The sequence below is a fragment of the Syngnathoides biaculeatus genome, chromosome 17 (genome assembly GCF_019802595.1).
Source record: "Syngnathoides biaculeatus isolate LvHL_M chromosome 17, ASM1980259v1, whole genome shotgun sequence".
Taxonomy (NCBI): domain Eukaryota; kingdom Metazoa; phylum Chordata; class Actinopteri; order Syngnathiformes; family Syngnathidae; genus Syngnathoides; species Syngnathoides biaculeatus.
Genome location: NC_084656.1, coordinates 17,661,030 through 17,678,320, shown reverse-complemented (window position 1 = coordinate 17,678,320; position 17,291 = coordinate 17,661,030). Strand labels below are relative to the sequence as shown.

At 41.0% G+C, this 17,291-nt stretch overlaps 1 protein-coding gene across 1 annotated transcript; it reads right to left on the bottom strand.

The window, feature by feature from the left end:
- Positions 1–58: 58 nt before the first annotated feature.
- On the bottom strand, positions 59–16,805 carry LOC133490492 (guanine nucleotide-binding protein G(q) subunit alpha-like). Its single transcript, XM_061800638.1, has 8 exons — positions 16,394–16,805; positions 16,100–16,262; positions 13,298–13,482; positions 8,245–8,399; positions 7,041–7,169; positions 6,826–6,955; positions 6,539–6,692; positions 59–5,219 (listed from the first exon to the last, which is right to left on the bottom strand). Exons 2-8 carry the CDS (start codon positions 16,233–16,235, stop codon positions 5,029–5,031), a joined length of 1,080 nt encoding a protein of 359 aa, XP_061656622.1. The 5' UTR covers positions 16,236–16,262; positions 16,394–16,805; the 3' UTR covers positions 59–5,028.
- Positions 16,806–17,291: the final 486 nt, after the last annotated feature.

The following is a 17,291-nucleotide window of genomic DNA, read 5'->3' as shown; positions in this document are numbered from 1 at the left end:
AAAGTCAACAAAAAAGCCAAACGGGTTAAGTCAGCGGGAAACCCACAAAGACACAAACCATGAGCAACATTTTTACTTTATTCAAATCATCACATAGAAACACACACGCGGGCGCACACAAACGCGGCATAAAACATCAATTGCGGTGAGTGAAACTCAAGCATAAATTAGACGGCAATTACGTTTAATAAGAAGAAGAGAGGACATGTAAACAGCGGTGCCACCGATAAGCTCCGATTGGGCTTTTATACATTTACGCCATCATTTTAAACGACACTTCAACCAAGTTCAAGACTGCACTCGTTTAATGCCCGAGTGGGTATTTAACACTTTTTCTCTCGGCGTTTAGGCGCTTCGCGACTGCCATCGCCGTACCGTAACTGGGTCATATTCATCGTGCGCGTTCAAATAAACCCACTTCTAAAGACTATAAATTACAAGACTGCAGCGTCATACAATCAACAAATTATGGAGGAAAAAAAAGGAAAGGAAAAGGATGAAATGCAGAATTCCCTTTGAAATGTGTTCATGTGCATGTGGACACTAAAAAGAAGTTAAAATGTTACAAGAATTTATCATTTACATCGAACACAAGTCTGCATTTACGGGCGATAAACTCGTACTTTAATAAGATTAGTTGTTTTACTGCAAAATCATAATTCTACGAGAACATATTCGGAATTTCAAGAAAAATAAAGGCGTCATTTTACAAAAATGAAGCTGTAAATCTTACGAGAAGAGTTTCGGTTTGATTAAAAAAAAAAAAAGCCTCGAAAAATTCAAGGCGTCACTGCCATTGACGGCTTTAAGTGTCAAGTATCCATGGTAACCAACTGGGAGGGCTGGCAGTGAAGGAGTTAAAAAAAAAAAATTCAAACTTTCGGAATCTTACAAAACAAATTCAGGTTTAACAGAGTACAGTCATCAATTTGAAAGAAAAGTTGTTGTATTCCAAAATAAACAGTAGTCAATTTTCAAGAAGTATTTTGGAACATTATCAGAAAAAAAAAACCTTGCGTCCTAATTGATGAGAAACTGTTCTAAATTTTGAAGAAAATCCAATTTACAAAAACAAAGTTGGAATATTACGAGAAAAGTCATAAATGTGGGAAAAAGCTGTAGTTTACAAAATTTGTAAAAAAAAAAAAATAAAAAAAAAAATGTGGTGCTTTATTTTATCATTTTTGCAAGACAAAATAAAGTCTGACAATAACAATAATACCTCATTTGAAGAACCCTAAGGTTTGGAGAACAAAGTCCTAATTTCACTCCAAAAGTTTTCAGAAAATAGTGCAACATTTAAGAACATCTTTAAAAAAAAATGGTTGTCTAATTTTTTTAAATTTTCAGTTGATTTACAAAAATCATATCATGAGATTTCTATATTACAAACATAAATCCCATTTACACTGAAGTCAAAACTTGACAAGGCTATAAAAATGTTTTTTTTTTAATTGCAATTTTGCAAAAAGTGTTATGGTCATTCGTAAAACAGAGATAGTTACACTTTTTTGCAGTTTAAGGTTTCTCTTTTTTTATACATTCACTAATTAAAATTAATTGATTCACAAAATGAAAAAAAAACGACTTTATTGTCATAATATCTCAACTTCATCAAATCAACAGACTATCAGAACATTAGAGAGAAATTTTAATCACAACTGTTTTTTTTGTGGTCTTTTCAGTGTGACTAATATTTATATATACAAATTTCACAAAAGTAAAATAAACAGGTAAAATAATGTCCCAATTTTACAAGGAAAACAAAACCAAAAAAAAAACCTAAAGGAAAAAAAAGTGGAATTTTTACATGGAAAAATATACAGTAAATTCATAATTAGTTGGGGATAAAGCACAATTTTATAAGAAAAAAGTTGGAATGTTAAGTGAACACAATTGTAAATCGTGTATATACAGTTAAATGATACTTTTTTTTATTTTAAGATCAAATTTGGAGATTGTTAACAGCAAGTCCAAAAAATAATCTTCCTCTAGACATGATCCTCATTCCATTATAAATTAAGCAACTTTTTTTTTTTTTTTTTCTCAATCGTGAAATTACAATTGTAGGACTCTCGCAACTTTACGACAGTTTTTTTTGTAATTGTACTTGTGTTTTTATCTTTTACTGGTAAATTTCATAATAACGTGGCAATTGCAATTGCAGAATAAAAATCATAAATCTTACAAGAAAAAAAAAATGTTGGTTGAAATTCAATTAAAGAGAAATATTGTGTCACTCTACCATAATGTAGCAATTTGTAGAGAGAAAAGAGAAAAATTGCAAAGAACAAAGTTGGAATATTCAGAGGACAAAGTTTTTTTTATAGTTACATTTTTTTACATTCCCTCTTAAAAAAAAATTCCTCACAAAAACAACCAAAAAAATCCTGCATGTAGTATTATTCTCGGAAAATGACAACTTTTAAAAATCTGGATAGTTCCGTTATTATTTGTATTACTCTGGCAACGTTTCAACCGTTTCCTCGCAATTGTAGTATTTCGTATCGAGTGTGGCAAGTACAGACTGACGCTGTGCACACAAAAAACAACACAAACAAAAAACGCCGACTCCAAAATGGTGACGCGGCGTGACTCAAATACGCAAATGAGTGAAGGCGAAAAAGGGAAATGTGCAATTAGTGTTGATTACGACTTGCTTATGGAAAACCGTTTGAGTATCTATGCCATATCTTTGCCATCTACCTAAAGGTCCAAATACAGTACTAGTACACTCTTTGTCTTCACTAGAAACACAAGTTGTAGTAGAATAATAGTTTGACATGGGATATCTGCTCAAAGAGGCGTGTGAGTATTTAAGTATGCGCTTTCTCCTCACTAGTGGGACAATGTGGGCACAACAGGAGGAAAATGACACGATACTAGTGACCCTCGGAGCTTTGCACTACCTGTCACACTATGAAAACTAGTAGGTGATAGTAACGCACAAATATCAACTAGTGTAGTTGCGTCTGACTAGCATGCCAATGTTATTCTACTAGTGTGGAGAAATGTTTTGCAGTAGTGGGAAAAAAAATGCAACTAGTGACACACAGTGAATTCTACTAGTATTTTGAATTGTCTGGAGAGTAAACACCTACAGCATACTAGTAGTACATGGACCTTAAGAGACATTGTGTGGATGCTCGATAACTTTTTTTTTTTTTTTTAAATGAGTACCAGTACAATGGACCTTTCCGACCTGTCAATCACTCATACGACAATAGCCAATCAGATAGCCACATTGTCCTAACCCCCTGGCTTGACACGCCCCTCTCGCCGGATTGTCCCACGAGCAATGCTGGTTGTTAGTAGCGTGCGCTTGGAAAAGTTAATGTTACGAAAAAAAATGGTCCTCAGATGGAAGGTAAATGAGGGAGAAGTATCTTGTCTGAGTTTGATTGAATTATTATTATTATCAGTGTTTTATACATTGCAGGAGAACAACTTCCACTTTGTTAGCGTATCGCTGACCTTCTAAACGAAGTGTGTCATGTTTTATGCCGAAGAGTCGGGTTAGTGATATGTAAATGCGCCGTGTCATGCAAGAGAAATGTCTATTTGCCTATTTTGATCGCATCAGACTTTTAGGACAGAGCACTGGGTTCCACCCACTCACTTATAAAGACTACAATGATATTACTCGGAATCTTTCCAAGTAAAAAGTACTCACCCTGCTTCACACGCGCAGTATGATTCCACTATTTTATCCTGTTGGATTTCAATATGAAGTTTGTGAGGCGTCAAACGTTTATTTTATTTTTTTTTTTTTTTGCATCGATCGCCAACATTTCGCCATAACTCTGACATTGCGTCCTGCTCCGTCCAAAATCTTAATTCCGTGTACATATCCTTTCGTGAAATAGTTGAGACCTCTCTGTAGAACTCTCTTAGACAAGTCTGACGCATTTGGCAAAAAACATACCCCAATATTTTCTGGAATACGCGATAGAGAATCGACTTCAAACATGTTATGTTCAATCGCCATTTTGGAAGCTTGTGGGACACGGCTCAGGGGGCGGAGCTCAAGATTGCTGTCGGAAAGGTCCGTTATTGAGTACTTTAATACTGAGTACCGACACAACGAGTACTTTTGATAGATACAATTCCCATGAACACAATGAGAGACAATTGCGAACTCATCAAAAAAAAAATTTTTCTCTTTCTTTCTTTCTGAAGTTGTTGATGATTAGGGATGGGCATCATTTGAATTGGAGGGATTCTCATTCCGGTTCCTTATCCCGATTTGGGTTCCAAACCACATCGCCAAAGCCTCCTTTGCACAATATAATCTCATTCCAAGTGTTGCACGAAGGCGAATGTTTTTTTTCCATTTCAACAAAGTAATTAATATTTTTTTCCTTGCCAACACCGCTGGGCACAAACACATTTTCCAGTGTGTTCTTCTTTGTTGGTTTTCGGCTCTTCTTCGGGGTGGGCGGACTACAAGCATCGTAACCGGGGAGTGAAATTTCAACGATTCAAGGGGAACTGGACACTCTCAAGTATCGATGCCCAACCCTAATGATGGTTCTCCAATTTCTCAAACACTGGTGAATTGGACTTAAGGTCAAATGTTCTTGCCTTAAATAGGCAGCCTTCACGAGTATCCAAAAGCCCAGTATGGACCACATACCGATACCTGCTATCGGTACTCGCCCATCACTACTGGATAGCGAACAAATGCTCAATTGGCTTTCCATCCTGTTTACACAACAGAGGCACACACACACGAGCTATAATGGACGGGGACTCCCACTTCAAAGTGAGACCGACTCGCACCTGCACAAAAACCAGTCCCCGCTGCGTCCGCGTGCGGTCAGCCGCCGACTGCCGCTCGGTGACATTTTTATGCTCGTCATCCACTCGGGCAGCAGTTTAGTGATCAAAGGTCCCATAACATCAGTAGTACCGTCATTAGGCGCCCCGTCGCCGCCATCTTGCATCAAAGTGGTCAAATAGTCAGGCTTTTCGAGCATCTCCCCCCCCCCCCCCAACTCCAGAATCCCCCGACCCCGTACCTCCGCTTCACACCAGGTTGTAGTCTTCGAGGTTGCCCTGCAGGATGTGGTCCTTGACGGCGTGGAAGACGAAACGGATGTTGTCCGTGTCGGTGGCGCAGGTGAAGTGGTAGTAAATGAGCTTCTTGCGGTTGGGGTGCAGGTTGACGAACATGTTCAGGATGAATTCCTGGGCCGCCTTCACGTCCCGCTGAGGACCTTCGGAGGGGGGTCGGGGAGGGAGGCACACGAGATGGCAACAATCACTCATCAAGCATCTTAAAGGTGACTTTTTTTCTGCCCATCTCACATTTTGGGAGCACAAACACATAACAGGGAAACACAATATTGTAATTGTACTTACCGTGATGTCTGGCCTATAAGCCGTGACTTTTTTTCCCCACACGCTTTCAACCCTGCGGTTTATGCGGTGATGCGGCTAATTTGTGCATTTTTTCTAACGGCCGCAAGGGGGCACTTGAGTGGAAAAGTTAAGCGTTAGACCAGTGGAATATAGGTGCCGAGGAAGTGACTTTTACCGGTCCGGACCTGTTAGCGCTGCGCTAGCGTGTTCCTGCCGTATCTCAGTGACTTTTACCGGTATTTACCTTTTTTTTTTTTTTTTTTTTTAACCGGGGCTGCGCAGCGTTCCGCTCATCTTGACTCCCAAAATGTCAGCGACTGGGAACATTCAAAAATTGCCAATATAAACGACCTAAAATGATATCTGGTGAAAATTATTATTTTAAAGTTACAGTGCCGATGACATGACCTGTCTGGTACATTGTTATTTTCAGTGAGTTCCCCGGCGGCGGCTGTTAGCCGTGCTTCGGTGGCCGGGGAGGCCGTTAGCCGAGCTTCGGCGGCGACGCAGCTCGCTCGTCAGACTTTGCGTCATTCCTGTTCGAAGAACAATCCGAATATTCAACATCATTTACAGCGCAGCGCTAGCGTTAAACTCTCTGTGTACCGTTTTTCTTTGTACATATCTCGTGTTTCAATATGCGGCGTATGTATGTACCAAATGGTATTTCCTTTACAAATGTACTAGGCAAGGCTTATAACCAGGTGCGCTCTGTAGGCCGGGAATTATGGTACTTTATATTACTCAATTATACATCTAAATATAAAGTCTCTGTTGTGTTGTCTGTAAAGATTTAACCATATTATGTAAGTGCCTCCCCCCATGTTGCTGGTAAAAAAAATAAGTAAGTAAATAAATAAATTCAATGATTTCCAATGGTTAGGTGAAATTGGCCCATTAACTTTCCACCTTTTGAGGTTGTATCAAAGCTGCAAGAGAAAATCAAAACATGACAAAAACAACATGAAACATGATAAAATGTCATGTTGACAAACTTAATACACTACCTTGTGTACCTAAATGAAGTAATGGAATCTATTAGACCTATGTATCATTGCAACTGACCCCTTTTATCTGAAGTACCAATATCAAAATTAAAAATAAGACAATGAATAAGGTGAGGATTGAAAAAAGAAAAAAAAGAAAAAGAAAAAGCCTCTTCTCCTGTGCTCACCATTATATTCAGGAAAGTAGTCGACCAAATGCGAGTGCATGATTTTCTCCTCCAGCAAATCAATCTTGTTGAGGAACAAGATGACCGAGGACTCTTCGAACCACTCGTAGGTGATGATTGTCCGGAACAAGGCCATGCTCTCCTCCATGCGGTTCTTCAAAAGGAGAGGACATGTTAAAAGATAGGAGAGGGAGGGAGGGAGGGAGGGTTGGGTGCCGTAAACGAGCCCAGCAGAGTGACTGAAGAGCTCCCCCTGCGGGCCAATAAAGCACACTGCTGGGCGTCACCTCGTGCGCCGACTCCACCAGCGCTTGGTCGTACTCGCTGAGCGCCACCAGGAACATGATGGACGTGACTTTCTCGAAACAGTGGATCCACTTCCTCCTCTCAGAGCGCTGTCCGCCCACGTCCACCATCCTGCGGCGGAGACAAAAGCATTACTGCGACCCGTTTTCTCCCCCCCCCCCGAACACACGGTAGGTGACGGTGGCGGCGCACTCACCTGAACACCATGTTCTCCAAGTCGAAGGGGTACTCAATGATGCCCGTGGTGGGCACCCTGACCCGCAGCACATCCTGCTGCGACGGCAGGTACGCGGCGTCGGCGATGCGGTCCAAGTCGTTCAAGTAGCTGGAGGGCGAAATGTTACGTTTAAGTCGGGGTACGCCCGTGATTTCCAACCTTTATGGAGCAAAGGCACATATTTTACAATTGGAATCTAAATCTAAAGTGGTCCGTAGGCCTGATCATGTTTCGCGCTTTGGCATCTATTAATTGTGGAAATGCAGTGGACATAAAAAGTCGACACAGCCCTGTTCGAAATGCCAGGCTTTTTTTCCCCACCTGTTTCAACAGACCGTTTTCACACATACTTGTGTGCTGATTCCCATTTAACGCGGGTTCCGAGCCACATCCCAATTATGAGAGGGTGTGTACACTTATGCAACCACATTAGCGTAATTTCCAGCCTACAAGTCGTGACTTTTTGACACGCTTTCAACCGTGCGGTATACACGGTTAATTTGTGCAGGAAGGGAGCACTTGCGCAGAAAAGGTAAGAATGAGATTGGTGCAATATATGTGCCAAGGAAGTGACTTTTACCGGCCGTTAGCACTGCGCTACCGCTGTGCTAGCGTGTTGTTGCTGTGTTACTGGCGTATCTCAGTGGTATTTACCAGTAAGTTTTATTTTAACCAGCCTTTTTAGTGCTAGCGTTAGTGCTAGCTTTAGCTAGGCGCTAGCATTAAACTCTGTCTGTGTACCATCTTTCTTTATAGATATCTCGTGTTTCAATGTGGGCACTTGCAGCTTTTACACAGCTGCGGCATATGTACCAAATAGTATTTCCTTTAGAAATGTACTCTGTGAGGCTTATAACCAGGTGCGCTCTGTAGGCCGGGATTTACGGTATTTCTGTTGGTTCTTTTAAAAAGGACCCAAAACAAGAAAATCCATTCATTTTTACAGGTCATAGGTCACATTGATGGTGGATTTGTTTTTTTTAAATGATTGGTTTTGTTCTTTTATTTTTAAATGACAAAACACTAGCATAAGAACAGATAAACGTAGACCTTTTTATCATGCACTGTACTTTGTTTAAACTTCATCTTTATATAAAGTAAACCCAGACGCCGCGCACGCAGCTGGCATAGGAAACAACGGAAAGTATTCGGCAGGTATCCCGTCTGTTTACAGCGCACTCACTATTTGGCCGAGTCGGAGAGCTGGTATTCTCTCTTGCGACGGTAACATTCCTGGACCCCCGGGTCGGCCCACAGACTCCTGATGGCGTCCACGTACTCGTTTGTAAACGTCGTCACCGTCTCCACGTTCACCTCGCAGACAGTGCTGGCGTTGGCCTAAACAAGGACGTGCAAAAACGCGGCACATTATTTCTACGGCTCATTTTCAGCGACAATACTTAAAGGGGAACTCCACTCATTGAAAATAACAATGTATCGGATAGGTCATGTCATTGGTACTGTCACTTTAAAATAAAGATTTTCTTCAGATATCATTTAAAGTTGTTTATATCGGCAATTTTGAATGTTCCCGGTCGGATGTGACATGTCATGTGCTTGGTTACGTTCCTACACAGTTATTGTCAGCGTCAATAATGTTGAATATTCGGATGGTTCTTTGGTTGGGAATGACGCAGAGTCTGACGAGCGAGCGACCGTCGCCGCCGAAGCTCGGCTAACGGCCTCCCCGGTCACCAAAGCTCGGCTAACGGTCTCCCCCGAAGCTTGGCTAACGGCTGCCACCAAAGCTCAGTTAACGGCTTCCCCGGCCGCCGAAGCACGGCTAACAACCTCCACCGCCAAAGCTCTGTTAACGGATCAAATCTGTATGGACGTATTCCTCCGTCTTCCTGATCAACCGATACTTCTATATCTTAATCAGATGAGAATAAATCCGAGAAATCAGCCCTGACAATAACTGTGTGGGAACGTAACCAAACACATGACACGTCACATCCGACCAGGAACATCAAAATTACCGATATTAACAACCTTAAATGATATCTGATGAAAATCTTTATTTTAAAGTTACAGTACTAGTAATATGACCTATCTGATACATTATTTTAAATGAGTGGAGTTCCCCTTTAACTACAGTTGTAGTTCATATTCGAAGAACCTCGTGGTCAAAATGTATGCGAAGAAAAGTAAAAAGTCACAAAAAATAAATCCTCAGGTAAATGAGATAAATCAGAAAATACACACTATTAAAAAAAAAAAAAAAAAAAAAAAACAAGAAGTGCGCACTTCTTGGAGCTGCATTGTAAATTCAGCCCCTGGTGTATTACTAGCATACTGTATCATAAGTGTAACACAGTATTTATATTCACAGTGGCACACTGAGTACTCGTGCGCGTGGATCTGCGGTAGGCAGCCCGCGCGGGTATTGTTTTTGTTGCTTTCCCGAGGGAGCGGCCAATTAAATCACCCAGCAAGATTGCACATGTCAAAACAGCGGCTGACCTCCTTTTTCTTCCCTGACAAAAAAAAAAAAACCCGTCGACTCAATGCATCCAGCGAACGAACGTCCGCCATCAGCAGCCGTGACGCTGTGCGGGACCGCGACTCTCTCCGCCTCCGCGTGTGTGTTTGAGGTTTTGCGTCTAATCGTTGCAGGAGTACATCGAGCGCTTCCGTTCAAATGCATTTAGCGGGCCGCCTAAGTGCCGCCGCAGCAGAGTTCCGGGTAAAATCTCGTTGAGATAATCTCCTCGGGCTTGGCCGACGGATGTCTTCCTGGAATCTTTGGCCGGCCTTAATTCTCTGCCTCCTCGCCTGGCAGCAAATACTTCCCGTCTACGCGCGGGCCAGGTGGAGGCTATTTTACTCCTAGCGCTGAAAGCGGATATTCTGGAGCCATTTTGTGCCTCATGCAGGCGTGAGTGAAGGGGAAACATTCCTAATTTGGATACTTGCGCTTTGACGTGACGGCTTTTGTTTGGTAACCTAAGGGAAACCTTCCAAAAAATGTGGAATGGCTCAGCCTTCAAAAGGAGACCTTGCTAAATTTGCATTTGCAAATGCCACAAGTGAGCCTCCCATTTTAGGTACCAAACGACTAGAATCGGTACCCCAAATGATCTGATTCGAGGATTTGGGCCACCGTCCCAAGTCATCCATCTTGGTTGGTACCATGCACAACTTTTGACAATGGCAAAACTAATATTCTAACTCAGATCGTTTGATTATGAGGAGGTCAAAGCAAAATCTTTCCCTCGAAACTTCGTTTGTCCACTTGGACTCTGCAAAGTAATAAATTTGGCATAATTTCACACATAACGAGGACCAAAAACTGTAATCTGTACCACAATAGCACATCTACGATCGGCAACACAAGGTAACGTATCGATGTTAGCCGATAAGCACTCCTCTGGATTCCAGGACCTCCAACCTTTCGGTCCCGTACCAGTCTAATTTGTTCCCCCAAGCAAAGGTTTCCGAAATGTGCTATGAATCAACAATCTTGGCCCCGCGCTCAAATTGTGCAACGCTTGTGCAATCCCTGACAAAACAAACAGCAACAAAGGGCGCAAAACAGCAACCACACAATCTGGTTTATTATATGAATAACGAGCTGCACAAGCATTTCCAGGGGATGTTTATGGATGACTAATTCACGGTAATAATTAGCATTAGCCGAGCCGAGCGCTCATCTGGTTCACGATTCCACTTCAAGGGCATAAACGCGCGGACTCAGACGGAGTTGCCGTGACATGATAACACGCAGACGCGCACGCGTAGCTCGAGATAGGTCATCAGGAAGTGCAGCGTTCTCCCCCGGGGCCTTTCCTGGTCTCTACCTGGAACTTGCGCTCTCGTGTGCTTGTGTGGGGGAGCTAATTGGAGTCATTAATAAGACGCTATCGCTTCCATTAAACATTCACGTTTGTCTCGCACGTGTGCGGAAACGAGCACGCGTGGACGTGTCTGTCGGTGCGTGTGTGGTTCACCTACAAATTGTTATCAGCGCCACGACGGAAGAAAAAAAAATAAATACTTTGAGCGTTTATAACAACACCATAAAATTAAGCGTCTCAAACAAAAATAAAAACTATTTGACCAGAAATGGTCTGTTATAGAATGAAAAACATTTAGGGTAAGTTACAATTTTATTGTGATTTAAAAAAAAAAAAAAAAAAGATGTAATTTGATGGGAATAAAGTTGTGATACTACGCTGAAAAAAATTACCATGATAACATCAAAAACTGAGTCCTAATTTCACAAAAAAGTAAGTGGGTTTTTTTTTTTCAAAACACAAAGGAGTCATAACTTTACAATGAAAAAAAATACATTTTGCAAGAAAAATTAAAGCAAGAACAGACTTTTTTAGAAGTTACGATTTTAGGAATAAATTGCTGTCATTTTGTAACTTTTTAAGTAAAATTCCAACTATTCATTGATAGATTCACAGTGTACAGAAAGAGAAAAATTGTACAATAAGAATATTCACCAAACTTAGGATGTACGTACATTTTACGTGACTAGGAACAAAATTGCTGCTACAAAAAGAGCGTTTTGAGGGAGAAAAGAAAAAAACAAAAACATGATTAAGACACTGGTGTCAAACCCGAGGCACGGGGGGCAGATCCGGCCACCCACATGATTTTAAGTGGGCCGTGAAGGCAAATCATGTCAACTTCCATGATTCTTGTTCACATGTGTACCAAAATTTCTAATTGTCATGTCAAAAATCATAACGATGTATTGCAAGCGTTTTTACGTTACCAAACATCAACAAACCCGTTACCCTTGATTTCTGATTCCAAAAGTAATTCATAAATTTCACGTGTCAATATGATGAGGCAATAAATGATTTTTATGGTCTCACAATCACAACAGCCCTCTGAGGGAAACCCGAACGACAATGTGGCCCGCGACACAAATGAGTTTGACACCCCTGCACTTCGACCATAATTGTTACAATAAATAGTCGTCATTTTACAACAATAAAGTTACAACATGAGAAAGAATTCCATTGTTTAGTGTAAAAATAAGTATTTTAAAGTCATTAAGAAAACGTTCCAAGATTTTAAAAAGAATAAAAGGAAGATTGAATGATTTAAAACTATTTATTTTGTAATATATTTTGTGGCTGTAGAGGAATCGTTGAGAGCAAGAAGTAGATGCAGAGAAGGTCCCTTATCAAGTAATAACCATTCCAAAAGAGCAGGAAAATAATCCGATTTCGTCGAACATGTTATAGAATCTTTGTCTTTTTAACGAGTTCGTTTGACCGAAAACTTCAACCAAAACTAACAATTTAACAGCTTGAATCAAGCACATTTTGCCTCTCATATGGAGAACCGTGCAAGTGGAAGTGAGAACACACAAGCGGGAACTTTTTTAAAAAGTGTGTTGTGAAATACGAGCTGACGTTCAGATGATTTTTTTTTTTTTTTGGTTTTGTTTTGTTTTGACTCGCAAGCGCGGACTTGACAGATGAGAGGCGTATTTTGGTCGTGACTCGACTCACTTGACAACAACTAACAGAACAACAAAAAACTTAAATTTAAAAGAAAAACAACAATAAAAAGAGCTCCAATGTGTTTATTGCCACGCCCAGCTGACGCTTACTGTGAAAAATAAAGAGAATTATACTTTGTGTATTTCAGAAACACTACAAAGCTTAGCCGTTCAGTCTACTAGCTTAGCGCTCACGCTAAATAGCAAGTACTGGGCGTTGCAGGGCTACAACCATTTAAGGAAAGATTGGAACACAAACGGTGCTGCAACACACAACCAGACAATATAACAGGACTCAGGAGACATATTCTTTATCCTCTGCGTAGAACAACCGATTAAAGTGACATACCGATGAGCTGTGAGAGGAGTTCTGGCCTCACACTAAACAGCAAATGTCTTTGTCTCCGCTACCCTGAGGCAGCCAAGGCAGTGGCACAAGAAGGAGCAGCACAATGGTCATGCAGTTGATACAGTGACACAAAAAAGTCTGGAATCTCAAGGCACCACTGTATATTAAAAAAATATATCCTTCTATATTGCTGAATTTCACCTAATGCAGGTGGTTCTGCAATGTATCCCCAGTAATAAATGTGGATTGACTTGAATAAAAATATTGTAAACACTGGAGAGGACAGAACTTGTTCTCTAAGCGTCTGGCAGCAGGACTGCAAAACTAAACATGGCTGCAAATTAAGTTAAACACCACCCCCCCCCCCCCCCCTCCGTATAAACTGACAATAAAGGCTCAGCCGTGTGTGTGTACTTCTCGTACCTCATTGTACTGGTACTTGTAGGGGATCCGCAGCGTCTTCATGGCCTGGATCATGGCCTGCATGGCGGTGAAAATGTTCTGGTACACCAGCCTGGTGAAGGCCCGCTTGTCCTCGTCAGAGTAGCCTCGGCCGTGGATGATCCTCATTTGCTTGATGAAGGTGCTCTTACCGCTCTCGCCGGTCCCTGGAAAATAAATCATACATCTTTATTTTGAAAACAAAAAATAAATAATACAACAGTAGGACTCCAAAACTCGGGATGGATCAACTGGGTTGACGGACAAATTTGAAGGTGCTCCACTGTTTACGAACCGTACCAGTATGACTGGAACCCAGACAGTAATCTGTTACAAAAACTGCTATCCCAACATCTGTGTTCCAAAACATTGTAATACCCAAATTTGGAGCCTCTTAATTGAAGAACCATACCACTACGAATCCTACCTGGACAGTAGTAGTAGTGAGAGCATCTGTTGTTTGGTATATGCTAGTTTAAAAATTGAGTAGGGACCAGCATCAGCACTTGACAGTTTAAGTGTCTTCGTCCTTTAGATACTGTACAACTGCTGATATTAGCTCACATCGTTTGACGCCCTTCCTCAAAATTGAAGGGTCCATATTTAAAAAAAAAAACAAAAAAAAAAAACAACAAGCATACGTGCAATGTTCCCTATAAGCTGCGCACCTGCACAATTGCGCACTTGTAGCGCACATGAAAACTGATCCAGCGCAGTGAACAACAGCCTGACTTAGACGGCAGCATGGAATCTCAAACAAGCTCTGCTTGGCCACACCATGCCACACACACTACTTCCTTGTTTACCTGGCACCGCCCACCTCCAGCTCTTAAAGGGGTACACTCATAATTACAAAGACCGCCCACCACCGGTGCTTTAGTTAGAAACACAGTCTGGGCAATGTAGAGCAAAGACGAGTTAGACATGCTGCTTATGTTTACTCTAGATAATAATGGCAAAAGTAAAAAAAAAAAAAAAAAAACAAGAAATGCTGTTGCTTTAATGAATGTTGAATTATTATAATAATAATAATAATAATAATAATAATGAAGAAGAAAAAGTGGTGTAACATGACGAGATTTTCTCTTTTTTTTTTTTGAGTAAAAAGGTCTGGTCTGAAGCCAAATTAGAAAGTACAGGATGAGATGACGTGTAATGTTAAAATTCTACCTTGGCGCAACCTGATCGAGGATGAAAACACACAATACAGTCCACAAAAAGCTAATTCTGTATTTTAAAAATAGCGTTAAAATAAAATAACCTTAAAACTGTTTGGTAGCATCATTTAGCTTTCAACATGCATTGCTGAAGATATTCTGGAACCAATAATTCAGTTTTACACAAAGGAAAACAGACGCGGATATCATTGTGGGTTTGAAATAAATAAATGAAACAAAGTTGGAGGAGACATTTCAAACTTACAGTTCATAGTTAGCTTGGTTTGGTGAGCAATGTGTTTTTTTTTGTTGACATTTTCATTGCAAGTTTGCACAAACACAAATAAAATTGTTCTTAAAATTTTCTGATGGTAACGTAAAGGCTGTAATCCCAATGTTTTAATGAGGCATGTAACTTCAATGGATAACACCGATCCGACCACAGTGCATACACGCCTGATGTTGCTCACAAGGGTCAAAGGGGGGCGCTCACGGGCTTAGCGCATTTGCTCAGACACTGTCAAAAATTAGAGGGAACGTTGCATACGAGTGATTTTTCCAAACAAAGGGAAAGAAACGTCACAATTGGTCCTTAGGTACTGCACCAAAATGTGGGGAAACACTAAAATAGGGACTTTTGGTACCCCACCATGATTTGACAGGCGTAACGCTTGTGGTACAGTATCATTGAGGTTGGCTAGTTCAGATCGGACAGAACTTGGTACCACATACACAACAACAAAAATGGTACAGAACAGCTGTTTTGCCACCCGCCACAACATTTCAGAACAGTCTTTCCCTTTTGGCTGGTACAAGAGGTTTCCAAAAAGTACTTTTTGATACCGCTCTCTGGATTTGGGAACCCTCATACCTGACTTGACTCGACACGCTTCCAACTTTGTCGGGACTCGCTCACAGTGACTTGGGACTTTTCTCCGAACTTGAGGGTTAATAGATTTACTTGCAACGCGTACGATCGTGACTTATCCCTACCCCCGACTTGCTTCTGAGCAAGTTGCCGCAACACGGTGTGCTAACCAGTAAACAACCAGTAATATACAATATTCCTGTAACTTTGTGGCAAGAAGGATATCTGAAAGTGTGACTCAAAAGCTGTTTTTTTATTTTCCATAACTTTTTGGAACCTTATTGGGCGTGGTACTGCCGTCTTAATTTTACAGCACCTATAGGATGACATTCACTAAATTCAGATAATGCAATGAAATGTTTTTGAAAATAAAAACAGTTTTACATTCACACTTTGAATTTGGTTAACTCAGTTGACTTCTTCCTTGATAGATTTAATTACATTGTGTAAGCACTTGTTCTTAACTTATGACCCAAAATGACTTATGATTTATTTTGAAAGTATCCGTTTTATCTTTGAGTCAAGGACAAAAACATGTCAGTACCTTGAAATGTCACACCCTCGGGGACAAATAAAGTTTTATTTCATTTTTTTTTTTGGGGGGGGGGGGTAAATAATCTCCACACACAGCGGCTGCTCGCTTTCGTCTGTCACGCGTGACATTCAAAAACTATTGAGTCATCAAAGGCGTTGCGGTGGAGCACAAACATTTAATTATATGCTAAATAACACGTGGAAAGATTGATTTACTGCATTTACCGAGCAAGAGAAGCTTGTACTCCCGTCTCGAGTCCCTTTTGTCGCGGCGTAGCTGCCTCTCGATCTCGTCGTTGATCCTGCGAGCCTCTTTGGCCTCCGGGCTGAGGCAGCAAGCCCCCGCCGCCATCAGGGTCATCGTGCCCCGGCTTCAGGCGTCGCCTCCCTGGGCACGGACATAAACATGATGCCGGGGGTGGTGGTGGTGTTGTGTGTATGCGCAACAAGCACAAGTCCACTTCACGTCAAAGCAGAGCACATTTTAACTCGGGAAAGTTTACTTTTTTTTTTTTTTACCTTTATCACGCCGCTTTAAGTAGAAAATGAGGCGGAGAAAGTAAGTTTGGAGCACTCGCGGCGGGCGTGGTGGATGTGCTGAATATGGCGGAGTTTCACTTCATAGTCCAATGAAATATATTCTGTTTAAAAAAAAAAAAAACAAGACGACGAAAGTCTCATGGAGGAGGAAGCGACGAGCGGGGGGGGGGTGAGAAAAAAAATCAAAAAACAAAAACTCCGCAGCAGACTTTCACGTCTCGAAAGCGGGGTGACCTCCGCGGTGTGCGCTGGAGGTTGCTTCACTGAGCCCCGCGAAGGTGGCACATGTGACGGGGAGGGAGAAGCGGGGACTGACCGCCCCAAGCTGTCGCTGTCGCTCTCGCTCTCTCCTGCGAGGGCAAAGCGTGTGAATTCTCGTCTATGACATTACTGTAACTCGTTTCCGGTTAAAAAAAAAAAAAAAAAAGCGAGTGCTGACTGCGGATGGATGTGACACGTGACACAAAAGTATCGCGACATTTTAACAATCATAACGATAATGTATCACGATATAGATAAGGATTATGTCTATACAATTTCAATACTAAGTTTTCTTGCTGATTTTTTTTCACATTTCTGTACAATTTTGTTTCGCTTCAAGTAATTTAAGATAATTGACTTCAAATAATTTTTATAGTTATATAGTTATAGTTTTTATGCACTATGAACTCTTATCTCCTATGAACATGTAATTGTAGTTGCACCTGAAGCATGCTTATTATATTTTTTCTAGATTTTTATCCGGACTTTCATTTTTAATTAAAGTTTGTTACAGAATATTATTTTTATTACAGAAATGTCACAATAAAAACATTTTTAAAAAACATTTTAGATTTTTTTGTGGGGGTGGAGATGAAAATAATCAACATAATATCTT

Excerpts from the sequence above, each read along its gene's own strand:
- LOC133490492 (XM_061800638.1), bottom strand. The coding sequence starts at position 16,235 with ATGACCCTGATGGCGGCGGGGGCTTGCTGCCTCAGCCCGGAGGCCAAA. Across the intron at positions 7,170-8,244 it reads CTCTCCGACTCGGCCAAATA|CTACTTGAACGACTTGGACC; the intron begins GTGAGTGCGCTG and ends TTCGCCCTCCAG. Across the intron at positions 5,220-6,538 it reads CTACTTTCCTGAATATAATG|GTCCTCAGCGGGACGTGAAG; the intron begins GTGAGCACAGGA and ends CCCCCTCCGAAG.